The following is a 26,410-nucleotide window of genomic DNA, read 5'->3' as shown; positions in this document are numbered from 1 at the left end:
CTATTGCGATATATAATGTGTAACCTTATTGACTGGAACTTTTCCCTTGCAGGAGAGTGAGATCGCTGAGGTGCTGTACAAGCAGGATGTGGATTTGGGCTTTAGTTTGGACCAGGAGGCGATCATCAATGCCTCCTACGCCAGCGGCAATAGTGGAGCCACCAACGCCAAGTCGAAGCTTGAGGATGAGGCCAAGTCCTCGGATCCCTCGATGTCGGAGTCTGGCGTTTCCAAGGACACCAATGTGGGCGCCGAGAACGAGGCGAGTGGCGCCTCTGCCGACGATATTGAGAAGTTGAAAGCTCTGGAGGAGCTTCAGCAAGATAAGGTAAAGTAAAGCAAAGTTCCGTCCACGATTTACATACGGAATTTCACAATATTTACAAAAAGATAATGGTGATGGTTATCTAACAGCTATTAAAAGTGGGCGGGTTAGGTCTGCCCACCAAAAACTATTTCATCAACTCTTATAATATAAGTATTTTCCTAATCACACAGGACAAGGACAATGAGAATCCCCTGGAGGACATTACCAATGAATGGAACGGAATACCCTTTACCATCGATAACGAAACTGGTGAGTTCTAGCTTTAGCTAACAAGTACATCTGCGATCTTGTTCTGGTTACATGTGGGAAGAGCTCTTCGGTCCGTCCGTATCTTATCGAGGATAATATAATTTCACTTTCAAAAATAACCAGCGATAAGCTCCACAGAAGCAGGAGATCTCTTGGGGGACAAGAAGTAGTCATAGATATAAGTATGTATATCAAATGACACGTTTCTTTGCTAGATAAAAGTACAAATTAATTTAAGGGATTACATTTTTATATTTTCGGGTGTCTGGTCGTTTGTTTGCACTTCCGAGTTGCAGTTTGATAAGAAAATGTATTTATGAAGCTCTTAAGATACAAATCTATTTAAAATTAGTTCAATTAACTTTTGACCTTTTAGAAATTTTAAAAATGTTAATGTTAGTAACCTTTGTATCGTTTATATTAATTTTAGCATTTATCAAAGCCTTAGTACAAAAAAGAAATTTGCTGATAACAAAAGGAAATAACGAAATAAGCCGAAAGAAAATGGCCTGCCAAAAGATGGCGGCTGCTCTAATATAAACGAAAATGGATTATCCTGGATTCAGTGGGGGTTGGGTTTTCGGGAGGTTGGGTGGCTTACTAAAACATATTGTTGGCATTGGTGTGCGTGTATTTTCGAGACGTTTATAAATGGATGTAGGCATTTTGAGTTGACAGGCACGAAAATTAAAAGAAAAATGAGCTTTTTTCGCTTGAGTTGTGTGTGGCAGCACAGCAGCAACCCACACCACCCACAATCCACCACAAAGGCCAAAGCCGATGGCTGCTGCTAATCTGCCTCGTTCCCCGTTTCCCATTTCCCATTTCCCAGCCAAGCGGCTGCCTTTCAAACAAACTTTGACACGCACACGAACTTTTATTATTAACCGTGGGGGAGGAGAAGTCATGAGCTTGAGGGGGCCAAACCCGTCTGGGCCTCTGAGACTGGGTCGTGCCGCCTTTTCTGGGACGGAATGAGACCACGACTACTGAGGCTCGGGTCTTAGGTCTGGGAACTGCCATCCGGGTGGGGGGGCAGATACGAAAACGAATCCAAATCCGAGGCAGAGGCAGAGGCACTGGCAGTGGCAGTAAAAGTAGCAGCCACCGCGCGTCGCGTCGCCTCGCATGCAACATTTTTCTTTTGAAAAATGAACGAAACATGATTCGCCAAAATAGCAAGAGCCATACACACGAACTCACAAAAATATATAAATAATATATAGAGAAAGAAGTGCTATGTACACCATATGGTATGGAATATCGTGTATTCCGGGGGGTTGGCAACGGGAAGGTACGAATGTGCAAGGCCTCAACTTTGGCCTATAAGCTGTACATAGGCTGCTCAAAGACCCTTTTTTGCGAAGCCAAAACCGTGGTGGTATCGTAGGGGGATTGCGAAGTAAATTTTATATTTTACAAAACTGAGCTTTAAATTGTTAGTATTTTTTAAGTCGAATAAGAATGGAATATATCGAAGTTTATTTTATGTATTTATTATATTAAAATGGCCGTTTTATTAAAGTTTGAATGTCATGTTTTTATTTATATTTTGTGTTAATATTATAAAAACTATTTATTAATTCACCAATAAAAAACTGGAAATTGTATTTTTTTAATATTAAAAAAAATGTAAAATTTATTAAAGTAAGAATACCATATAGGCATTTTTATAAAATTTGGTCACACTAGAATGACTATCAAAAATTGTACTTGGTATCGATGCTTTGCTTATTCATATTTCAGCAAACTTTTTGAAAATTGTTAAAAAATAAGTGACTGTGAGGGAAATAAGAAAATTTGCGGATTAACTTCATGAGAATTTATGTGAGTTTTAAAACATGTATCTTTATGATATCAAATTACGAGCCAAGTTATGAAACCAAATTAATTTCATTCTCGACAATAAGTTCCTATGTAGTTATGTAAGTATGTGTGAAACACATTGTGTATTAGTTGCATTTTTGATTGAAATGTTGTTTATGATTGAATTTTATAGGGTCATACTATGCTATCCCCTTCCGGCTGAGCCACTGTGTTTACCCTCCTTGGCATTTCCTGCCTCATCCCCTGTTGAACTGGCTCATTGAGCTGGGAATCGGAGGTGGAGGAAAAGTAGCTTCTGTCAGGGACTCCATCCTTCCCCTCGAGAACAGAAAGTCGCAAATCGCTGGCCACCATTTTGTGTACCATGGAATAAGGGAAAAAATAGTGGAGGAGGAGGCAGCAGCAGCAGCACAGCAGCCACCATGTTGGATATATTTCCTATTCACGAGCATTTATGCTGCTGTTATAATGATTGCTTCGTTTGGCCATTTATTAAAAATCCATTGATGCGCGCCCAACTCCGATAGATAGATTCATATCGCATTCACACGCACTCGCCTTTGTCTGCGTCGTCTGGGCCCCGATCTCGGATTTGTGCGTATCCAAATTCCCCACGGATCGAACCCAACGAATCTCCGAAGTCCGTTCGTAGCCTTTGGCGGCATTATCTTCTATTGTTCGCCCTCCAAAATAAAACGACTAAAATGAAAGTCATTTTTCGGTTGCTGTTTCAGTAAATAATGGTATTTCATAGCTCTGATACTAATAAAGGGAATCTATCCTAAAGGAAAATTCATAAATTTCATCTTCCTCACGTTCAGGTGAGTTTAGAGCCCCGTTGTTCTTCGCTTTTCACAAATTATTCTTCATTAGTTTTGAGCCTATGAAATGAAGTCGTTACCATTCGGAGACATTTTCCCGGGCATTGTCCTGTCAAGGTTGCCTTGTCATGGGACATGTGTTCCTCACAGCCTTTCTAGGATCTGAAATCGTGGTAATTAAGTTGCAAGTAGCTCTCGGTTACTCATTCGCTTCGCTTTTTGTCGCCTGTCCTCCAATCAGCTTCGTTTGTTCCCAACTACAGTTCTGATTTTCTATATCTATCTGTACGTTTTATATCTCATACCGAATGAATCACAAATCTGATTACATTGGTTGCCTTTCAATTCGATTTGGTTTGTTCTTTTTCCCTTTTTTGTTGCTTATTTTTTTAGCTTCTCAGATCGTTGACAACTTTTGGAGCATGACTTGGCCAGAAGTTTTGCGTGGTATCGAAGAAAAATGCTCTTATTCTCAATTATGTTATAGATATTTCGGTTTTGGTTTCTTTTTCGGTGGCTTAAATTCCATTATGCAATCAGTTAGGCCGCTCTTGTTGCTGCCAAGCTACGCAAGTTTATTGACCACTGGTGATTTTTATAGAGAGGGGGTTTTGGTGGGAATAAAAAACTAAATTCTCGTAAGAGTTTTTTTTTATTATTCTCAAAGGGTCAAAAGACGCGATTTAAGAATTTGTTGGTATAAAGAATTTAAGATTGTAAAACAACCGTTAAAAATTAGGAATTGTAATAGATCCTAGAATATCACTTAAATTTATTAATATTAATGAAAGCCATTAGTATAGGTTTATTTTAATTTTAGGGACTCAATTATATCTTATTTCGCTGAAGATTAGAAAAGGACACTTTATCTGTCCAATCATTTAATTGAAATTAGTTATATTCCATTTTTGTTTTTCTTCATAAGAAGAAGGCACTGGAAAGGCGAGTTATTATTCAATTTCCTGGCATTCGACGGGTTCTTCTTGGCGAACATCAAAGTGGTTATTACAAAACATCTGGTGCAGTGGTGCTGCGCTGATGCTTGTCTCTTAATTCGGTGGCGGCGGTGCACCTATTGAGGATCTCTGTTCCTCTTCATTTTTTGTATCTGTCTGGTGGCCTTCCTTGACCCGCCTTTTCTACTCTACGCCCTGCTGTTGTCTGGAAAAGCGAGGGAGTGCTGGTGAAGAGGGGCCAGAGGAGCGTCTGAGCGGACCGTAGAAATTGTTCAAATTCTACGTGGTCAGCATTACGCTACAAATTTACAAAAAAAAGAAAAGGAAATTTACATGCTGACAAAATAACAAACAGACAGGGAAGAGGGGCATAGGTATAGGTGCGAGGGGCTGCAGTCCTGACCGGCTTTATTTTCGGTCTGGTCTAGTCTGGCCTGGTCAACGATTTTGTGCTGCATAATCGTATCACTTTCAAGTGTTTTCGTCTTGCGCAACCTCCTGCCTCTCTCCCCGTGTTGCCAAAACTAACTGAGAATTGCATAACTTCAACCAAAAGTCGCAGTTTAATTAGCCGGCCAGCACTTGACCCATTGAGTACTCATGTGGCTTTAAGGATTACGAAAGTTTCCCTATCCCAGCGCTTGATTTCCTACTCCAATTTAATTTCCAATGTTGTGCTATTCAAATGAGGCTATTCAAATGAGCAGCCAGCAAACTCATTCATAAGGTTCATTCAGCTTCTTCGGATTTTGTGGCAACTCATTAACAACAAAAAGTAGCGTAAAGTACAGATAATGTTACCGACCGCCATCTATACACATGTCTGTTAACAATAGTGCCCCTTCTTCTTCCCTAAAATCTGACTTGGCTTCTTTTAGCAACTTCATTGTTGACACTATCCGAAGTCGCGGATCTGTCCTGTCATAATTGTTGCTCACCGGTTTTCTGTAACAGCTTTTGCTCTTATTTCGAGGTTGGGGTTGCCTTTTAGTGAAAAGTTATTGGTAAATTTAATTTGAAAATGGGATAAGTTTTCTTTGTACTTTTTTCGGTAGCTGCGATGGAAATTTTTTAAACTGAGTGTTGGTCAATTAAAGTGTTGAAAAACGGTTTGTAAAGCAACATTTCCTTAATTTCATCCGTAGTTTCTGTAAAGTACAAGCAAATTCAAATATAAAATTTGAATATGTTCAGGTAATAAAAATATTTTGAGTCACAACACACGATTGTCTTTCACCGGATACGACTCCCCGTGTCTGAGCCCCTCCAACCTCCCATCATTTTCTCAATCAGCATCGGCTTCTTCTTTACTATTATTTCTTTTTTGCGTCGGCAACAATTTAAACTAATTAAGTTGTAATAAAGCACTCAAGAAACCGCTCAAAAAAACATTGAAGATAAAAAAAAATGATTAACCAGGCGAGTTTTGCTTGTTCAATATTTCAGTACTCTTTTTCCTACTGTTTTCTAGCAGCGATGGAAAAAAATTATACAAGCATCCAATCGAAATGCCCCCTCCTCACCTTGTTGATGATGCTGCTAATTTTTCAGAGCGAACCGAACCTGAACCAACCAATTTCATTTTTTTCGTCTATTTGCTGTATTTTTGGTATTTTTGAAGTTCACCAAAAGCGTTTTCGGGCTCTATGGTCTTAGCCCGGTCTATTAGTTCAGTGGCCCATTAATGTGCATATTGCCTGCTCTTTTTCCGACTCTCTTGTTGGGTGATTTCATGATTGCGGTAATTGTGTTAATTTTTAGGGTAAATAAGTTTGTATTTTTATTGGGCCTCGCGGTGGAAATGGAGAGATATTATGGATGGAAGCTCGATTGGGGTCAGCTGAAAATTGTAGCCAAATTGTGGAAGTTTATATTGGAATTCCATTTTATTTGTAAATTTAGCTGAAAAACAATATAATTTGCAAGATATTTTTGTAGTGTTTTACGAACTATGTATCCCTAGTTTTTAACTTCAAGGAAGTTTATCATTTAGTGTATCATAACCCCTCGAATCGAGACAACAAACATCGTCTACAGTTTTTGCGTATATTTTATAAACAACTTTTTAAAAATCCATCCAAGAAAATGTGTGAATCGGACTCTGGAGAAAGTACCTCCTCGCTATCCTCATTCTTATCCCGCTCATCGTCTTCTTCCTCGCGATTGAGCGAGTTTGTGGATGCCAAGACGGAACTGCAGGATATATACCATGACATGGGCACTTACATATCGGGATTTCTAACCATTATGGAGCAGAATGATCTCTTGAAGGACAGTCAAATACTGGAGCAACTTCGTATATTTGGGGACAAAGTGGAGGCCATCCAAAAGGTTCTCTCGCGGAATCGAATGAAGGTGGCATTTTTTGGTCGCACTTCAAATGGAAAGAGTGCCGTGATTAATGCCTTGCTGCACGAGAAAATCCTGCCCAGCGCCATGGGTCACACCACCAGTTGTTTTTGTCAGGTGCAGGCCAATGGTTCAGATGAAGTGGAACATGTGAAGATCGAAGAGGAGGAGCAGCATTTGGAGCTGAGTGCTCTGAATGAACTGGCCAGTGCGCATTCGCCAAGGGCACTGAAACCCAGGACTCTGTTGCACGTCAACATGCCCAGGAGTCGCTGCTCCCTCTTGGATTACGATGTGGTTTTGATGGACACACCCGGTGTGGATGTTACAGCTCAATTGGACGACTGCCTGGATAGCTATTGCATGGATGCGGATGTTTTCATCCTAGTGCTCAACGCCGAGTCCACAGTTTCCCGCGTGGAACGGCAATTCTTCAAGGAGGTGGCCTCGAAACTCTCGCGTCCAAATCTCTTTATACTCAACAATCGATGGGATGTGGCCAGCAGTCAGGAACCGGGAATGGAGCAGCAGGTTAAGGATCAGCATGTGGAACGCTGCCTTAAGCTTTTGATAGACGAATTAGGGGTTTATTCCAATGAGGAGCAAGCCAAGAAAAGGATATATCATGTCTCAGCTTTGGAGGCTTTAAAACTAAGAAACGGTTGCAATAAGAATCCCACGCCCCAAACACAGGAGCGATATCTGGAGTTCCAGCGATTTGAAAATGATTTCCTAAATTGCCTAGCCGATTCCGCTTTAAAGACCAAGTTTGGGCAACATTTGCTGAGTGCCCAGGAGATTTTGACCCAGTTGGAAGCATCTTTAATAAGTCCTCTTATAGCCAAAGTCAGTCAATTGATGAAGGAAAACGGGGAGAGAAGAACAGACTTATACGTCGAGATGGACGATCGAGAAAGACAAATAGAAGCCCAAAACGAAGCGCTTGCCATTCGATCTCAAGAGCTGTGTGGACTGACTGTAGGTGTGGGCCAGTGGGTTTTAAAAGAGCAGATCACCAGAATTATACCCTCGGCTGTGCAATCCTTTTCGCACCCGTTTCACCCACAAGTACCAAGGCAACTTGCCCACTACCAGCGGGCTTTGAGTGCCCATTTGGATGTCCTACTCAAAGATCAAGTATTGGAACATCTCTCATTACTCCTGCAATTAAGACTTTGCCAATTGGAGAACGAATTCCAGGGTCAACCCTGCGAAGAAACCCTAAGTTGGCAACTCATCTACGGCGTGGACTGTCAGTCTCTTATGGGTGCCTTTCAGCCAGATCTAAGGTTTCGGTTTTCCTGGGGCATGGCAGCCCTTTGGCATCGCCTCCGGGAAAAACTATTACTGCCCAGCAATCCCTTCCAGAATCGAAAGTTACTCAATGGGCACAAAGAGACGCCGCCTGCGGCTCCTTTAATTCACCAAAATCATTTGCAGATGATTGCATCTTTGGTAAAGTCCGAAGGTAGCATTGGAACCCTTTTGCTGAGTGGCCTGGCTGTTCGTTCGGTTAGCTGGCTAACAGTCTTGGTCCTCGGAAGCCTCGTGGGATCCATGTACCTGTACGAGCTGCTCAGTTGGACGCCAGCCGCTCAAGAGCGAAGCTTCAAGAACCAGTACTCCAGGCACTTGCGGCAACAACTGCGGGCGGGAGCGGAGCAAACTGTCAGCGGTTTTGAGCTGCAGATGCGACAGCAGCTGGCAAAAGTCCAAAACTGGTGGATAGCCGAAACTGTGGAAATTAGGAATGACCTGAACACGCGAACCTCGGAGCTGACCAAACAAATAAAAGCGATGGAGGAGCTGCAGCTGAACTTGAAGAAGTATCGGGACAAGGGAAGTGTACTGGCTTTACGACTGGGAGAATTTCAAGAGCTCTATTTAGGCAGCAGATGTTGAAGATTCCAAAGGGTTAATATTTTTGGGGTATTGTTTAAATTTTTGTGTTGGATTTTTTTCTTATTTTTTTTTTGTTTCAAATGATTTAATAAATTTGTAATTGATTTTTACTAAGTTAAACTATGATATACTTTTTTTTAAGAATCCAAGATTTTAGGTTAACTATAAGTCGCTAGCTTCTTAAAGACTTTTTTGCGTCCACAAGCATCTTAGCTATGCAAATTTAAGCAGTTTTTATTGCTGTTGACTGTTTAAATTACTTGATTAGATTGTTTTTCTTCCTCTTCGTGGCTCACAGGCACACACACTCTCTCAAGCTGGGGAACATGCACATGCTGGGAATAAGAACAAGAGAACCAGTTTTAACTTTTTTGTGGGAGACTTGGGGCTTAAACAAAGCGTCCATATTGAAGCGGCCAAAAGCAAAAGTACAAACTCGAAATACAGGCAGTAACACACACAATCGCAAGCAGCCCAAGCTGAACTCCAAGCTCCGCCCCTTGCTCACAAACACACAAGCAAACGGAGTGCGCATGAACAAAGGCAGCTCAAAACGGGGAGGAAGTTCATACGGTTGTCTCACTCGCACGCACGCTCTTAGCCCCGACTTGAGAGCGCCATTTCTCTTGCGCCTCTGCCGCCGTCGACGTCGACTGCCATGGCGGAGCAGCGACCGCGGCAGAGGCTCGAGCAGCGTTTTAGAATCGTATTTGAATTTTTATAAACGCTCGAGAAACGTTGGACGCTTGACGCGCGCGCAGAAAATCGAATAAGGGTAAAATAAAATATCAGAAGAAATAACGCCACCGAGTTCGTGGGCGTGGACAAGAAAAAAGGACTCTGCTCCGGCGAAAATTCGTTAACAACTTTGTGAGCCCGGCAAGGTGACGCGGCATTCCGAATCCGACAGTTCAAATCGCTCGTTCTGGCCAAGTCAAGTGTTTCGGCTCTTTTTTATGCCAATTAGATGATTGGATAAATTCTCTACGAAGAAGAAATCATCAAACTGTGTCAAACATTAACAAAATTTTAAACTATTACGCGTCCCTGCATTTGTGCAAAAGAAATATACGAAAAAAAAAGTGAAAGTTAGCAAATCAAAAATACATACCAAGCTCCATACTCAAGTGACCATTGTGCGATTCTAAAAAAAGCCCCCTACAATAACCAAAGGCATTGCAAAATAACTTAAACCCATTTTGCACACATACAATCCAATTGTGCAAAACACAAAAAAACAACAAAATAAAGACAAGACAATAAAGGTCTGTCTGCAACGGAAACGGCAATATCGGAGTTGCGATTGGATTGCTTTTGCTTTGCCTGTTTTTAGTCGGCACGCCATTGTTGATTCTGCAACATTTTGGCTGTCAAAACGTTACATAATTGTCAAAGTGTTTGGCCAAATATCAACAACAATCAGCGCTTTATTGCAACAATTTGTGTTCAATCTGTTCACAAAAGACAACTACAACGATCTCTGTACGACAATCGGCGAAAAAAACCAAAACAGTCAAGACACATTTGACTTTGGCTCTTTAGGCGTTTGTGTTTCTTGGATTATAAACACGAATATTTCACAGATATCCACTGCGTCATCATTGCAGCATCCCTTGAACTAACAAAGGTTCGTAATGTTTTATTGTTAGCGTGGAAGATGTAACTGAATTTTAAGACGTAGTACGAGTTCAGTAAAACAAAAACCTGGCGCCCAACGTGGGGCCCAAAAGCTAAAATATGGAATATTTATTGTTGAAGGAGAAGAAAATATTAGGCTGAACTTATGAAGGGTTAGGATGAGTTTATTTTTATTGGGTTCAACTCTTTGTGCGTGAGTTTCTGTTCTTCTTACTAATTGGTCTGCCAAAGTCCTATTAGTTACCACCATAATATCATTTTTTCTTTTATTGGGTACAATAATTCCCCAAAAAGTGTTTATCTCAGTCTTCACTAAAAACAACATCATTGATTCAAGTTAGGCCTTATTCAAATCTTCGATTACACCTATAATCTATGTAAACAGCGATACATAAGTGTACACCACCCCAATACCGGCCCAAAATCCACTTGTGGTCACCCCTGAGAAAATATTAAGTAGCCGTCGGTGTTTAGTGCTCAATCAACCCCATTAGCGGCTCCATTACGCGACTCCCCCACAATATTCCTTCCTTCCTTCCTTCCGAGCAAGCTGAAAGGTAACCAAAAATTTGACTACTCCTACCTTCAAAACGGTCAAACAATTGTTGGCCCCATCAACGCCTCTTTTGAGCCTTGTCGCCTAATTGCTGGTGACAGTTGACAGTTGCTCCTGACCAACTGGGCGACAAAACAAAGCCCTGCACACGAACCCAAATCGAATAATATTTTCGTTGTCGTTTCGGCCACAATGCGAGCTGGAAACCCACGAAACGAGAGACAATCAACCAGCCCAAAGACCAAAAACGATAAGTAAACAATTCGAAACCCACACGAACGCATACCAAAATTAACAGACCACGAACTGTTACCAAAAAAAAAAATTAAGCAAAGAAGGGAGAACCCTAAAATAACAGGCTATACGCCAGCAAGCCGAAAAAAAAACATGGCCAGAACAGAAGAGAACACAACTGGCCCAAAATGGTTGCGATGGAAATTGGAAAAGCAGAAGGGGGGAATGTGTTTTGTAACCAATCGTAAGAATAACAAAGCATTTGGTAGAACTGTGTTGGCCGGGCCCAGAGAACCGAACTGTTCCATCTGCGATGTTTATTCTAATTTTTTGACCCGACTCAAGTGCCCCGGCAAAGGTCGTCATCGTCACACCACTTGAGTCCCCGTCTCTCCCTCTTTCTCTCACCCGATCTCTCGACCAAGTTGCGCCCTCTTTTCAGCCTTTATTTTTTCGGGTTTTCGTTTTGGCTTTATCTAGATGTTTGCCCACGTTTGGGTCGGAGTTTTCCTCTTCGTGGAACTCGAGTCGATGTTAAGTAGTAATTTTCTGATAATGTCGAATACCCCCACTCAGTTCTTGACTCGGATTTTCCCGGGAATTTCCAATGCAAATATTTGGTCGCCATCAATATTTGACCAGGAATCAATTGTCTGCGAGTCAATTGTAAGCGATATACTTGAGGGAAGCTTTCTTATTGTTGTGCCTCGAGTTTAGTTTGTGTTTAGTTTAGATATCTCGGAGCTGTCAAAACCGATCATCAATTAGGAGGAGATGGGGGTGAGACCGCAGGGAGCTTGGGAAATCGTTCATTTATTGCAATATTTTTCAGCTGCTTCCGTCAGACGGCTTGAGTGAAGGAGATCTCCCAGAGATCACGTTTTTATGATTATGATTAATGATCACCGCAGCTTGACTGACTCTAGTTACTGTCCACTCTGTGATCTCTCCGCTGATCTTTGGAACTCACTCTCCCACAGGAAAGTGCTACTGTTTGGGACGCTCCTTGTTTGCCTTCTACCTTGCCTTGTTTTTGTAGCAGAAAATTGATCACTCCCTGGGGAGTTTCAAGCATGAGTGGGATTTTCTAAAGAGAAAGCCAGCAGCACTATTCAAATGATCAAAATATTTTCCTATATTTTATACGCTACGATAGGGAAACAATGATCTAGACTCTTGGGGAACTCTTACCCAAGGTGAATGCAGTTTATTTACTATAAATATTCTGGGCGATCAAAAGATCGTATCGTTGTTTACAAAATAATTATGCTGAAAAGAAACGATTCTTGGTAGTGAATAAGGGGATTTTTTTATATTCCCAAAGCTAGTCTTAAAATAAATAATTTAACAAACAATAGTTTCTTAAAATTATAAAAAGAATAATAATGCACACACAATATAAACCACTGAAGGGGAACATTGAAAAGTATCACAATATTAGCAATGTTCAATTCAAAATCAACGGTGTATTTCTTGAACTTTAAACCAGAACTTAGATAAAATGATTTGCAAATAAATATTTAAGAAATCTTTTTTAACACACAATTTCTTTGTTCCATTTCCTCAGGTGAATACATACGCTTGCCCCTGGATGAGTTGTTGAACGACGTACTCAAGCTCTCTGAATTCCCGCTCGAAGACGAGGTAAGTCCAATGTCCCATCTAGTCTTTAGGCAATGCCTTATGGATTTCTCTCCAATCTCCCAGTTATCCAACGATCCGGTAGCCTCCACCTCGCAGGCAGCTGCTGCTTTGAACGAGAACCAAGCCCAACGGATTGTATCGGAGACTGGTGAGGATTTCCTCGGTGCCGAAGGAGTTCCCAGCAAGCAGCGTAGAATCGGTGCGGAGAACAAGGACAACGATCCGGAGAAGGCTGACGAAGATAGCTTCTCGGTGTGCGACTTCGAGGACCTCCAGAACTCTGTGGGCTCGCCCCTGTTTGACTTAGATGAGGACGCCAAGAAGGAGCTAGACGAGATGTTGCAATCCACGGCTCCGCCCTACCACCACCCCCATCCGCACCACGGCCATCCCCATGCTCATCCCCATAGCCACCACCATGCGACAATGCACCACGCCCATGCCCACCACGCTGCTGCTGCAGCTGCCGCCCACCAGCGAGCGGTGCAGCAGGCCAACTACGGTGGTGGAGTCGGCGTGGGCGTCGGCGTCGGAGTGGGCGTGGGCAGCGGCACGGGCAGCGCCTTCCAGAGGCAGCCAGCTGCCGGCGGATTCCATCATGGCCATCACCAGGTATGTGTGCATCGATCGTAATCCTCCTCACAGACAAAAAAGGTATATTTATTTATAATTTGATGCGGATGCTCGGTTCAAGTGCTGCCATCCGTCGAGCGCTCCACATACTTACATGGGTACACATGTACATACATACCCTACAAAGCGCGAGTGTGTACAGCTGGGGTCAAAAAAATAGGGTTTTAAAATGAGAGTTTAGGTTCTGTTTTAAAGATGTATTATTTTTTATTTTTAATTTTTTTTTTCAATGTTTTTAGATAAATAACAAAGGTTTTAAAGGAAGTCGGCTTTCTTAATTTATTATCCAAATTTTATTTAGTAAGACTCTTATATTTTTACCCCAGCTGTATACGTAGTGCTATAAATGTACATATGTAATCATTCAAGGATCATTCGTACGTCGCTTTCGTTATTCTTGTGCTGCTTCTCCTCGTTTTGGAGTGGCTCTTTTCACTGTTCGGCTTTTTCCTTCTTCGTGATCTGCCTTCCATTTCTTCTGGTTCTTCACGTGGCCTGGCCTTTTCCCCCGGCCTCCAGTTCCTCCCTCGTGGGGTGTTCTCAAGCACTTGATCTTGGGGCTGCTCTCTTCAAGAGTCGCTGTTGTTGCCGTGGGGTTTGCTGTTTGTACAAAGCTTCAAATCTGGTTGTACATGCCTTCCACCTTGCCCCCATTGTCCCTCCCACCCTAAAAGTCAGACGCTTTTATTCCGTTTCCAGCCACAAGTTCGTCAATCAAGTCCCCAGTCTTCTGAGCCTCTCTTTCCTGAACTCTTCATTCTTCACTCGCTTTTTGTCGGACTTTTTTTTGTATTATTATTTTTCAGCTTTTGTTGTAACTGCTCATCAAAAATGTACGGAAAGAGCAACAAAATTATGATCGTGAGGCGAATGCGAGCAGCGTTAAAATAATAGACATACATACAGATCTAGACGGTGTTTGTATTTAAGGTACAAGCTACGGTCTCCCATATTGTTTTTATACCTCGACTGAGCTGCGCTTCAGTTTTTTTTAAGTTTACTAAAGATTCTTCTTAACCCGTTTCTCTCTTACTCTCTGTGTGTTTACTTAGCAGTTGTTTTCGTTATTTCTGATCTTGTTTTGTGCCTTTTGGTATTACTTTGTTATTCATGATTGGGCTGGATTTCACTAGAAAGAAGTAACTTTTAAAAAATTTAAATATTTTCCTGTTATTGTTAATTTTTAAGACATTTATTTTCTTTGAGGTGGAATAAAATACATTTTGTAGAAATTTTAATATATTTTACCATGTTTTATTGATGTTTTGTCACAACAACTTAAGCTCTACTCTTCCGAGCAAATAAAACTAATCCACCACAAGTGTTTTCTGAATGAAACCCAAACCTGTGCTCAACCTTTGACCTGCCTGCTCTTTCGAAAAAGAGACGATACATTTGACAAAAGAGAGAGCACCATAAAGGCGAAGCAGTCACGAAGTCACCGGCAATTACTGTAAAGTCTTTTCCCCGGTAGTAAACTCATAAACCGAATATAGCACCTCACCCAAAAAGGAAAACCACAGCGGTCAGCCTGAGTTGGTGGATTAGGCTTAGTCCGGCGTGTTTGATGTGGTCCGTTCAGATTTACAGTTTTTGTGAATGCCAGCGGGTTGCCGGCTCGGCACTTGCCAAAGCCATTTAATGAGCCAGATGATCGGTTATTCGCAGGATTCCTCTGAAACGAGACTGTCGGCTAAATCCTTTGCCGACTCTCTGGGGGGATTTTGCGTAGCGTTAAACGGAAAGTGTCATTAGGCGGCTTTAAGCTTTGTTTTTCCAGCACTTCTTTTCTTGATCCGAGTGCGAATAATCATTATGCAACTTCCTGATCACATTTAATTTGCCATTTGCATTCATTGATGATGCGTCTCTGGGCTGTGACTACCTGTCCTCAGGTGTCGTTATCTCTACACACAGAGAAATATATAGGATAAGATGATACCACAAAGTTTTATTATAAAATAGTGACTTTATGCTTGATATATTCGAGATATAAATCCAATAAAAATGTATATATTTCTGTGTGTATCTCCTGCTAATTGCAATCACTGAGCTAAGCTCTTGAGGCACCGAGTGTAAGGCGGGGATCCGAAGCCGTGGAAGGGAGGCGCCTGCGTTCATTACGGACACTTTGCTGTTGACTTTTTGCTCGGAGCCTTTGTTTTTTTGTGTCGCTTGCAATGCGCCACTTGACTTTTCCGCATGGGGCCGAAGTGTTTATTGAATTCGGTGGCACTTTGCGGCGGTGCCTGCCCTCCAATTTCCCCTCGCAGCTTGATTGCATCTTTTGAGCCGCGCTCGGCGGTAGCCCCTGCAATTAAATCCCCATTTAGCGCGCGCGAATTACAAAAAAATTTATCTTTTAATGTCCGTCCCTTGCCACTGCCCCTCGCCCCCTCTCCTTCCCCCGATTTCCCCCTAATCGCCCTGCACTCGGCTTTAATTATGTGAATTTTAAATATTTGCAAAAAGCTTAACGCTGAAAAATCAGCGCAGAGCGAGCGCAAAAAAAACTTTATTAATTATTTTACAGCATCCATCTCTGTTTTGCTTTGCCTCGCTTCGTTGTTTTTCTTGGCTGTAGTTTTTTCCCCCGATTTTTTGCCGTACGATTTTAATTCAATTTATGTAAACAGTTTGATGGCTGCGGAGGCTTAAGTTGCGACTCGAACTGAGGAACTCAGACTGCGGCTGTCATGGGACTCGATTTGTGCACACACATAAATCAAGTTAATGACAAAAAACACACGAAACTACCGCTCAGGTGTGATGGCTGGGGACTTGAGGGGATTTGCAGGCCGTTGGCAACAGGGACTAAGTATAAGCCATAGAATATAGTAGACCAAGTCGGTGATTCCCGTTTCGCCGTTGATGGATTGGGAATTTCGGAGAAATATGTTCAGCAAATATCGAAAATAATGTGCTTGTTTTGGAGATTAAACAACGATTTTGGGAAAGCTTCAAGTCGTTGAATTAAAAATATATTTTTCGTACTAAATGCACTTGTAGCTGTTTGTTTTGGATTCCCCTAAATTCAAGTTCATGTAAAAATAGATTTCATACATTGTTTGTTGAAGAATTGCCTTCCATGAAATTAATTGCTAACACATTTGCTACATGTTTGGTATACAAATGATCAATGCGCTTTGAGGTAGTCTATGGTTAATTAAAAAAATAGTTATTTATGAATAGGTATTAGAACACTTAAAGGAATTAGAAGTTGATATTTTAAAAGCTAGCTTCGATTAAAACCTTAATCTAGCGGAACCTACATGACAACCGTTAATGGGATCGGTAATAATGAAATACTCTTAAATGATAGTAATTCCCCTATAAAATATGCAATCTAATGCACCTTCCTACCATTTCTCCATCTCTGTAACGGTTGAGGTTGAATTAAAGGTTCCAAAGAATAGATTCTCGGGCACACAAAACCCCCTAGAAAATCTCCAGATCGATACATGTGTGCAAGGAGATCGGCTACCGTGTCTAAGTTGGCGGTTGGATTTGTTTGCGTGTGAAGCGTAACAAACAATGGCCAACACCAGAAGTTAATGACAAGACAGTGACAATTCAAATTACACATGCGCGTTGCGCACTCACAGATACAAAGATATAGCGCTGCAGATACAGATACAGAGCGACTGCAACTGGCCGAAGTGAACGCCCAATGCTCGTCGATGGCTCCTACCTGCCGGTTTGGTCTTACCTGTTTGCGTTCAGGAGCGTGTTGAGGCATTCATTAGATACACATGCGCATGGCGAGATACAGGTTGTTTGTTCAGCCCGCACTCACACCATCGGCAGTGCATCCATCTCCGAGTATCTGTGTGAGTCGCCTTGGCTACTGTCATTCCGTCAGTCAGTCAGTTGGTGCTGGTCAAACGACAACTCAACGTCAACGCGCAAGGAGTTCGATCCGGGATCCAGAATCCAGAATTCTTTTGTCGGAATTTTCGTTTCTTTCTCTCGCCTTCGATCCGTATCGGCAATGTCAGTGTCAAAGTGCATCAGCATCAGCGTCAACGTCAGCCGCATTCAGATATAGGTGGTTTGGATCTCATCTCTGAAAGATCTTAATTGCACATTTAGCATTAAAAACAAATTGGTGCCGCAAAGGAATCGATAAAGGATCGCGCAGTTCGAGGAATATTATTATTGGAGTGTGAGTAGTGCCTTTCGGGGGGAAGGAGTAATATAATACCTCTGCCATTCGCCCACGCTCTGGGCGCGGAATTAGTTGAATAAATAAATAAACCCACCGGTAATTAACAATAACAAAAGGCGGCCTAATGAAGGCGTAGTAGTCGTCTCACGATCCCCGGCCATCCGTCAGCCCCAGATGCCAAGACTTACAGAGCCCAGCTTACAGAGGAGTCTTAGGAAAACAGAAATAAAAACGAAAATAAAACTGGCCAAGACCACTGGCTGAGCTGCGAACCCCGAGCACTTGTCAATTTGAAAGATACGAATTTCATTTCAATTCCACATTGATCGATCTGGCAGTCAAATCGCCAGACCGATACATTGTGCACGTTTTTTGGCTTACACAGAGATTCCAAGTCGAAGTGGAAGTCGGAGTTTTGAGTCTGAGACTCTGACAGCCAGGAGATTGTTACTTGTAGCGCAATTTGAATTCGGTTTATTGTCTGGCCGCGTTTCTAGAGAATTCCCCCGGCGGATGATTGATCGGTTATTGAGTTATAAGTTTCGTAATTCCGAACCCTTCTCACCTTGTTAATACATCAACGCGGCTAAGCGACGAGCGCCGAATTAATCAATGTCTCTTTGTCTTCTCCACTTGCAGGGCCGCATGCCGCGTCTGAATCGCAGCGTTTCGATGGAGCGTCTTCAGGACTTTGCCACCTACTTCAGTCCGATTCCCAGCATGGTGGGCGGCGTCTCGGATATGTCGCCGTATCCGCACCACTATCCGGGCTACTCCTACCAGGCGAGTCCCTCGAACGGAGCTGCTGGTCCCGCTCCTGGCCAGCATGGCCAGTATGGCAGTGGCGCCGCTGCTCCCCTGCAGCCACCACCACCGCCGCCACCGCACCACGCGGCCATGTTGCACCACCCGAACGCGGCCTTGGGCGACATCTGCCCCACCGGCCAGCCCCACTATGGTCACAATCTTGGCTCGGCAGTCAGCTCGAGCATGCATCTGACCAATTCCAGCCACGAGGCCGATGGGGCAGCCGCTGCTGCCGCCGCCTACAAGGTGGAGCACGACCTTATGTACTACGGGGTGAGTAGTTTAGACTTTAACTAGCATTTCAGCCTTTTATAACGCTTTTCTTATCATAATCTAGAACACTTCTTCCGACATTAACCAGACGGATGGCTTCATCAACTCCATTTTCACCGACGAGGATCTGCACTTGATGGACATGAATGAGAGTAAGTTCTTGTGATTTTAAATTTTTATTTTAAGCCAAGATAGGTTAGCCTTTGCTAGGATTTACTAACTTTTTAAACAACATTTTTTTAAATTAAGTTATACAAAAATATTTTAGACATTGGTTAGCTTTTTACAAAGAAATTCTGTAGAAACATTTATTAAATTTAGTAAAAACTCAACTTACGATTAATTTTTCTCAGTGCCGAGCTTTCCGTTTGCCCAAAAGTTCTGTTAAATTAATAATAAGCTTTGGATCCGTTAAGTGGAATGCGCATCGTCGGCGGACTCTCCACCCACTATTGCTATAGCCACTCAACCCGAGAGCTTTGACTCAGAGCCCTGAACGACTCAGAACAGAGCGAAAAAAGCGCGTGCGCAAGCAGCGACAGAAAATAGTCACTCGAGCACTCATTCCACTCACCTGGCGAGCTTTTTTACTGTTTATCGTTCTTGCGCGATTAGCATACAAAATTCGTACAATTAGTTCAGAGTTTGGCTGACTGATCGGGGGTAGGAGAGAGAGGGCGCTCAGGTTTCGCGATTGCCACTCACTTGGGGCGACAAAAAAAAAAAAGCAAAAATAACAAAACCACTCACTCAAGAGGCAGGGCGAAAAGCAAAGCGAAAAGAACAGAGCGCGAGGCAAAGGCAAATCAGTCGAACACGAACAATCGAATACGATAGTAAAGTAAATATTAGAACCGACGCGACTCGAAAGACCATTAAAAAATATACTTATATGTACCATCCATACGTATATAGAAAAATATCACAGCGCGCAACGTGCCGTATACTTAATGTAATTAGCATAATCAATTTGATAAAACAGTGACGCATTTGCCAGCAGTGTAGAATATAGCTGAAATATATGCACTCATCAGTTCGCTCTGTGGATTCGATTTAGCCTTTCAGCAGCATCCCAAAAACGGTGAAAGCAATTCAACAGGTGAGAGTGATCAGAGAAATAGATAAAGTGCTCTGGATCCGATGGGGGGTGGTTTTATTTTCGGTGCCCCCTTGCCAAAAAAAGAGCGAAAGCCCTCTAAAATTTTACTTGTGACCGCGTACCAATTTTTTCATTAGTCATGCCGCACGGCGATCTTTGTTGCTGTTTCTGATTCTGATATCAGCGGAACGTTCTCTCTCTCGAGCGGTTTCTATACACCGCTCCCTCTCACCCGCCCTCTCTCCCGCTGCCTAATGCCCGCTCAGCAAGTTTTTTTTTTATTATTTGCCCGCCTGTTTGCTGTTTACTATTTTTAAACTGCTGAGTCATCGCTTTTCGAAACAATAACGTTAAAAAAAAAAAAGCTCAACGAGCATAGAGGAGAGGCAAATGAATAGTTGCTAATATCCGCGAATTCTAAGGGGTTGGTGTGGAGTTCTTCAGCACGAAAAGTATATCGTAAGTGGGTTACGTTTCAGCGAAACAAAGACGATCTCAATTTGGATTTTCGTATTATTTTTACATACTTTTTTTTCTGCACATCATGAAACGTGTCACTGGCTTTAACGGTTATCTTTATGGTTTCCGTTATGTCTTTGCGTTCAATTCGTCGCTGATAACTCTCCTGTGCGGTTACAGTGCACTATCGATATGGGGAACTCATAAATTAGTTGAGTTAAAATCCGTACTTTAAATCTTCAAATTAAAATCAAATCTTCTATCTATCGTCACTAATAACAACACATCCCAGTTCATGATGACTAGGAAAGTACTTATAATTAAAATTTAAAGCAAAGATTAATGTTATCTTCATTTATAATAATACAGTCAATAATTTATAACAGATTCGCTTAGTTATTTAAGAGAGTTTTCATTATAGAGAGCGTTCCCCGTACTTATATACACTTCGTGCTCATACAAAGTATCGCATTTTGTCAAGTCATCAATGTTTATGGTTTAAGCTTTGACCTTGCTCACAGAGGGTATATATACATGAGAGCTTGCTCCAATCAGCTTACGAATTGATTTGACTAATTAACTGCAGGCGCGCAATAATGTGAGATTGCACATGGAGATTATGTGCTTTTGATGAGACCCCAAAAATATGCCCCTTGGGCGTGTCGTTTCGGTTTTTAATCTCCCTGCGCACTGTGATTAGATATAGCGAGCAGATCTGACTCCTTCTTATCATCGCAGAGGCCCAGAAAGATGTGGAAATGTGGTCAGGTATTTGCGAAACAGCGGAAAAAGTGGGAGACGCACACGAGCTGCTCCTCGCACACTCACAATTCCTTATCGCCCGATAAGATAAGTGCCAGTGAAATATGGAAAATGACTGCACAGTTTTTTAGTACTTCTCCTCGTTTCGAACGTCCAGCGGAATGCTAGTCGTAAATTTGTGCTGAATAATCGAAGCTGCGAGTGATTCAAGACGTGCCTCGCGATAAGGACGACGAATCTCTAATAAACCCCGTCTACGTGAAGTGGGTCAGCCAAAAAATTAGCAGCACCCGTTGGAGAACTAGTTCGTTTTTGATTAGTTGCGAGAGTAGATTAGTCTTATATTGCAATACATCATCAAATTTAGTGCTTAGTGGTATGAATTTTCCATTCGTGCGATAATACCAATAAGCCGATAGCACAATTGAACACTTGTTAAGTTAGGAGGGGGTATTTTTTATTCGCTAATGAGTTTACAAAGATTATTTCGTACTTGACGGGATTTTGCTTAGCTACTTGTTAAAAAGATAGCGTAATAGAATTATTCTTTTATTTATTAAACTATACTAAATGCACTTTCTCCCACTCTTCTTGCAGGCTTTTGTCGCATGGTGGACAACAGCACCAGCAACAACTCCTCGGTTCTGGGCTTGCCCAGCAGTGGACATGTCAGCAACGGCTCCGGCAGCTCGGCTCAACTCGGGGCGGGAAATCCGCACGGTAACCAGGCCAACGGAGCAGCTGGCGGCGTGGGCCCAATGAGTGGCTCGGCTGTGGGCACTGGAGCAGCGGGCATGACCGCCGATCTACTGGCCAGCGGCGGTGCAGGAGCACAAGGCGGTGCGGATCGCCTGGACGCGTCCAGCGACAGTGCTGTCAGTTCGATGGGTTCGGAGCGAGTGCCGTCCCTTTCCGACGGCGAGTGGGGCGAGGGCAGTGACTCCGCCCAGGACTATCATCAGGGCAAGTACGGCGGCCCCTACGACTTTAGCTACAACAACAATTCGCGGCTGAGCACCGCCACGCGTCAGCCGCCGGTGGCGCAAAAGAAGCATCAGCTGTACGGCAAGAGGGATCCCCATAAGCAGACCCCGTCGGCCCTGCCACCCACAGTTCCCCCAACAACTGCTACTGCAGCCCAATCGCAAAGCATCAAGTACGAGTACGATGCTGGCTACGCCTCGTCGGGAATGGCCAGCGGTGGCATCAGCGAGCCAGGAGCGATGGGACCCGCTCTAACTAAAGACTACCATCATCACCAGGCCTACGGCATGGGAGCCAGCGGAAGTAGCTTTTCCGGGGACTATACAGTACGACCATCGCCGAGGACTTCGCAGGATTTGGTGCAACTAAATCACACCTACTCGCTGCCCCAGGGAAGTGGCTCGCTGCCCAGACCCCAGGCTCGCGATAAGAAGCCCCTGGTGGCCACTAAGACAGCTTCGAAGGGAACGAGTGCCGGCGGCAGCAGTAGCAGTGCCGGTGGAAGTAGCAGCAGCCTGGAGGACGAGCATCTGACACGCGATGAGAAGCGTGCTCGATCGCTGAACATCCCGATTTCAGTGCAGGACATTATCAATCTGCCCATGGACGAGTTCAACGAGCGATTGTCTAAGTACGACCTAAGCGAGAATCAGTTGTCGCTGATCCGCGACATTCGCCGCCGTGGAAAGAACAAGGTGGCTGCCCAGAATTGTCGCAAACGCAAGCTGGACCAGATTCTGACCCTCGAGGACGAGGTTAACGCGGTGGTCAAGCGCAAAACGCAGCTCAATCAGGACCGCGATCATTTGGAGGGCGAGCGGAAGCGCATCTCGAACAAGTTTGCAATGCTGCATCGTCATGTCTTCCAGGTGGGTGCAAGATATTAATATTCCATTATTTTAAATATATTTATATGTCAGATCATAAACTAATAATATCTTTATTTTGCAGTATCTGCGGGATCCCGAGGGCAATCCCTGCTCGCCGGCGGACTACAGTCTGCAGCAGGCTGCCGATGGCTCCGTTTATTTGCTGCCCCGTGAAAAGTCCGAGGGCAACAGCACGGCCACGGCTGCCTCCAACGCAGTTGCGTCGGCTGGAGCAGGAAGTCTGAATGGCCATGTGCCCCCGCAGGCGCCCATGCATGGCCATCACAGCCAGCACGGAATGCAGGCGCAACATGTGGGCAGTGGCATGTCGCAGCAGCAGCAGCAACAGCAGTCGAGGTTGCCGCCCCACCTGCAACAGCAGCAACAGCATCTTCTGCAGTCGCAGCAACAGCAGCCGGGAGGTCAGCAGCAGCAGCAACACCGCAAGGAATGAAAGTACCTGTTGCGAATTGCCGCAACTAAGAGTTGGTTCACTAGCTTCCAGCGCGAGCAGCAGCATCGATCCGAGCAGCAGCAACAGCAGCAGCAGCAACAGTTCGATTACCGCTACGACATGTTGAACAACAGTTACCTGTACTACTGAGCGGCGACTTGGTTATTCTTTTACTGAACTATTAGCTGCCACGTGTTGCTGGCAACATTTGATGCACCTGCTGCTGTCGGCCCATTGGAGCTGCCTCATTCATCGCACCAATCCTCCCATTTATGGTTTACTCATTTAGTCAGCATGATTGTTATTTATTTTTTAATTAATTAATTATTTGAACTCGTCCAGAGTTCGTCTTGCAAGTTGTTACCCCTTCCGGAGAGCGCATGCGAAGCCTTTTACTTAATTGCAATTACTAAAAACCATACTTGTGATAAATCAGTTCTTCAACTATGAATTCTTGGAGCCCGCAAAACGCAAGCTGACAGACAAATGCACAGAAAGAAACGTAAACAAAACCGAAACGAATGTAATCAAATATGCTTGAATTGAATTTGTAAATCAGAAAATAACTCACATTCACAAACAAATCCCCTCATTACTCGTTACTTATCAACGCGTCGTCCAACAATATTTGATGGTGAAACCGTTTACATCTCTATAATACTAGCTTGTAAAATATGAAAACACATAGATGGATAGAGAGAAAATGTATAAAATAGATAATAGGCACACAAACACACACACAAATCGATTGTAAAGGTTGGAAAATATTGCTGGACATTTCATGAATTAGTAAGACACTTAGTCGTAAGCTATCATCTAGTGAGAGATCTACCACAGAGGTACATATTTGTAAATCGTTCTAAATTCATAAGAGGCATTTATCAAAATCCCATACACAACAAATAACACAAAATAGCGTATCACTTCGAGCTAGCACTTAGCATCTGTAAATACATAATTTAAACTTAGCTAACATTTAACCAACTAGCGCTAGGCTACAGCAACTAAGAGTGTGCTAGCACACCGCAAAAGAAACTAAAGAAAAAACTAAAAAAAAAAACGAAAGAAACGGAAACAAAATCTAAACAAAAAGAATTGCTCTGGCTAGGGCGGCCCTTTAACTGTCCTGGTAACGGCTTAGTAAATAAGAGATTAAGAGATATTAATATTTAATATTCTTAAACATGTCCTACAGCATAAAGAGTTTAACTTTAAACTAAGCTACAGCTATGCGTAATGATAATGCAGATACAGATACGATATCAACTTAAACAGATCCGATGCGAAAACGAAACAAAAATCTATTGTTAATATAGGCATATGTATTTTAATTGTTGTAATGAATTTCGCGCACAATTGGAGGTCGATTGTTGCAAGTCGAAAACGAAACCTACGAAATCCAATAAAAATGCGCAACTTCAATAAAAGAAATTATTTGTTGTAAATTTAAATTGAACTAATTACCTACTATTGTACTACTACGCCTACGGACATATAAAATACATTAAAAGAAAACCTTCGCATATTCTATTAACATAAATTTTGATTAAAAGAGTGTTTCGTTGGAGTCCTGGAATGGCTTTAAGAAGCTTGCAAGGATCTCTCGGCACTCTTTGACCAATCCCCTGTACTTGTATGTCGCTATATATTTGTGTATGTTTCATATGAGAAATTTGTATGCTTTAAAAATGATAAACTTTCCCTCAGCTAAACAAAGAAAACGTCAAAATTAAAGAAAAACCACTACAAAAATAAATCAACTGACTATGTTTTTTATTGGCTCTACTGGGAGGTCAAATTTCTCTAATCTTTTTATATTCGTGGCACGTAATGTGATCGGTGCTAGGTGGCGCCCACCGTTTTGCTGCTTGCATATCTCCATCTCTATCTCTCTAAAACCTGAAAAGACCAAATAAAACACCATCAGTTGGTTTTTCTTCTTTTCATCTTAAGGTATATTCTCCGTCTTTAATTTTCACAATCTGGGCGACGCTTAAAAATAAAATTCATCAATCAATCACTCACATACTCATACAATTTTATTGTCCACTCATTATGATAATTGAAGCTCTTGTTTTTGAAACAGTTTTATTGATTACAATTTACATTTTCTATCTCAATGGAAGTGAGTAATATTTAGAAATTATCGGGTAAAAGGGAATTCACAATTCCGTTGCGTCCTCGCATAAATTTCATATTCATATACATGTTCAGTGAGCTGTTTAAACATTTCTCTAGTGGTCTAAGTTGCAGCATTTTGGTTTCCGGGTCTCACATCTTACTTTGCGTTAATATCAATTTGTAACTTAACTATAGTAAATTCAATACAAGTAAAGCTAACAACGTGGATCATTCATCAGCTTAGCATATACACATATACAATCGTTTCAGGGTTAGTGGTGGGTGGTCGACAATCAGATTGCCTCCACTTCAGCAGGAAAAAGGGGGGATTTTTGAGGGGTGTTCACAGCTGCAGCAGCTCTATGGCTATGACAGATGAGCTCTCAATGGAATCTCGCTTAGCCTAGTTTGAGTTAGAATTATAGTTGGGAGCCTATGCTTAACTAGAATACAACATCAGGTTCTTAACTGACGGCCAGGGCAGGGATGCCTCTCAATTAATAATATCAACAAATGGAATCGATGGGCAGCTGATCCTGCTTGATGCTCAGACGACGGGGATTAGATTTGTGCCTGCCGCCGCCTCCTCCGCCGCCATTGTTCCCGGATCCAGCCACAATGGTGATGCCTCCGCCGGGTCCGCTGGCAGCGCTTCCTCCTCCTCCTCCTCCGGTCAGCGTGCTCAGGCTGTTGTTATTGCTGTAGTTGCTGCTGTTAATGGAATTGCCGGAGTTGGTCTTTTCGTTAATACTGGATAGGTTGGGGATGCTGGGCGCCGTCGTCGTGATGGTCAGACCGCCCATGGTGAACGAAGCGCCGTGCTTGTTGTTGTTCAGCGGCTCCAGCTCGCTGGCCAGCACGCCGTTCGGAATGGAATGGGAGCGTATCTGCAGGCGGCCCGAGTCCAGCGACTCATCGCTCGCCGGATCCAGGTGATCCACCGAGGCGGCGGAGGCGATCCGCTGGAACAGGCTGGCCGAGAGTGTGCGATCCGCGAAGGAGGGATTCACACCCAGGCCGGGACAGCTCTTGGCGCTCTTCGTGTACTCCGACTTGAGCTCGTCCAGCTGCTTGGCGCTGCACAGCGGCGTGTCCACGTCGTAGGTGTTGTTGAACAGCGTGTAGTCCACCTCGTACTCGCCGGTCTCCTTGCGGAAGGACACCACATTCACGAAGCGATGGCCCCACAGCACCTCCGAGGGCAGGTAGCTGCTCCTGGCCTGCGTGGTCATGCCCGTGGACTCGATGACACCCTCTGGAAAAGCAAAAGTCATAAG

At 43.2% G+C, this 26,410-nt stretch overlaps 3 protein-coding genes across 15 annotated transcripts in view; 2 read left to right on the top strand and 1 right to left on the bottom strand.

The window, feature by feature from the left end:
• Positions 1-24,768, top strand: part of cnc (NFE2 like bZIP transcription factor cap-n-collar) — a 43,935-nt gene extending 19,167 nt beyond the window's left edge. For 4 of the 5 annotated variants that reach the window (XM_070216772.1, XM_070216771.1, XM_017147517.3 and 1 more), the window contains 8 exons: positions 53-328; positions 499-577; positions 12,428-12,504; positions 12,568-13,116; positions 17,945-18,385; positions 18,450-18,537; positions 21,303-22,558; positions 22,641-24,768. In XM_070216772.1, coding sequence (XP_070072873.1) covers positions 53-328; positions 499-577; positions 12,428-12,504; positions 12,568-13,116; positions 17,945-18,385; positions 18,450-18,537; positions 21,303-22,558; positions 22,641-23,012 — 3,138 coding nt within the window. In that variant the 3' untranslated portion in view covers positions 23,013-24,768. Of the gene's footprint in view, positions 1-52; positions 329-498; positions 578-12,427; positions 12,505-12,567; positions 13,117-17,944; positions 18,386-18,449; positions 18,538-19,137; positions 19,485-21,302; positions 22,559-22,640 lie in introns of those variants that run through there. The other variant, XM_070216774.1, reaches the window with a different exon arrangement.
• On the top strand, positions 6,181-8,495 carry fzo (fuzzy onions). Its single transcript, XM_017147522.3, has one exon. It carries the CDS (start codon positions 6,267-6,269, stop codon positions 8,430-8,432), a length of 2,166 nt encoding a protein of 721 aa, XP_017003011.2. The 5' UTR covers positions 6,181-6,266; the 3' UTR covers positions 8,433-8,495.
• A 315-nt stretch (positions 24,769-25,083) lies between the features above and the next one.
• The window catches only part of Irk1 (Inwardly rectifying potassium channel 1), a 28,015-nt gene continuing 26,688 nt past the window's right edge, over positions 25,084-26,410 (bottom strand). For all 9 annotated transcript variants that reach the window (XM_070216778.1, XM_070216777.1, XM_017147546.3 and 6 more), the window contains one exon: positions 25,084-26,388. In XM_070216778.1, the coding sequence (XP_070072879.1) occupies positions 25,640-26,388 (749 nt within the window). In that variant the 3' untranslated portion in view covers positions 25,084-25,639. The remainder of the gene's footprint in view (positions 26,389-26,410) is intronic.

The sequence above is a fragment of the Drosophila takahashii genome, chromosome 3R, assembly GCF_030179915.1.
Source record: "Drosophila takahashii strain IR98-3 E-12201 chromosome 3R, DtakHiC1v2, whole genome shotgun sequence".
NCBI classification, from domain to species: domain Eukaryota; kingdom Metazoa; phylum Arthropoda; class Insecta; order Diptera; family Drosophilidae; genus Drosophila; species Drosophila takahashii.
The sequence above is the reverse complement of the archived record's forward strand: the minus strand, read 5'-3'. Positions and strand labels throughout refer to the sequence as shown.

What these genes read in the sequence shown, in the direction of transcription:
- fzo (XM_017147522.3), top strand. Translation starts at nt 6,267, where the DNA reads ATGTGTGAATCGGACTCTGGAGAAAGTACCTCCTCGCTATCCTCATTC.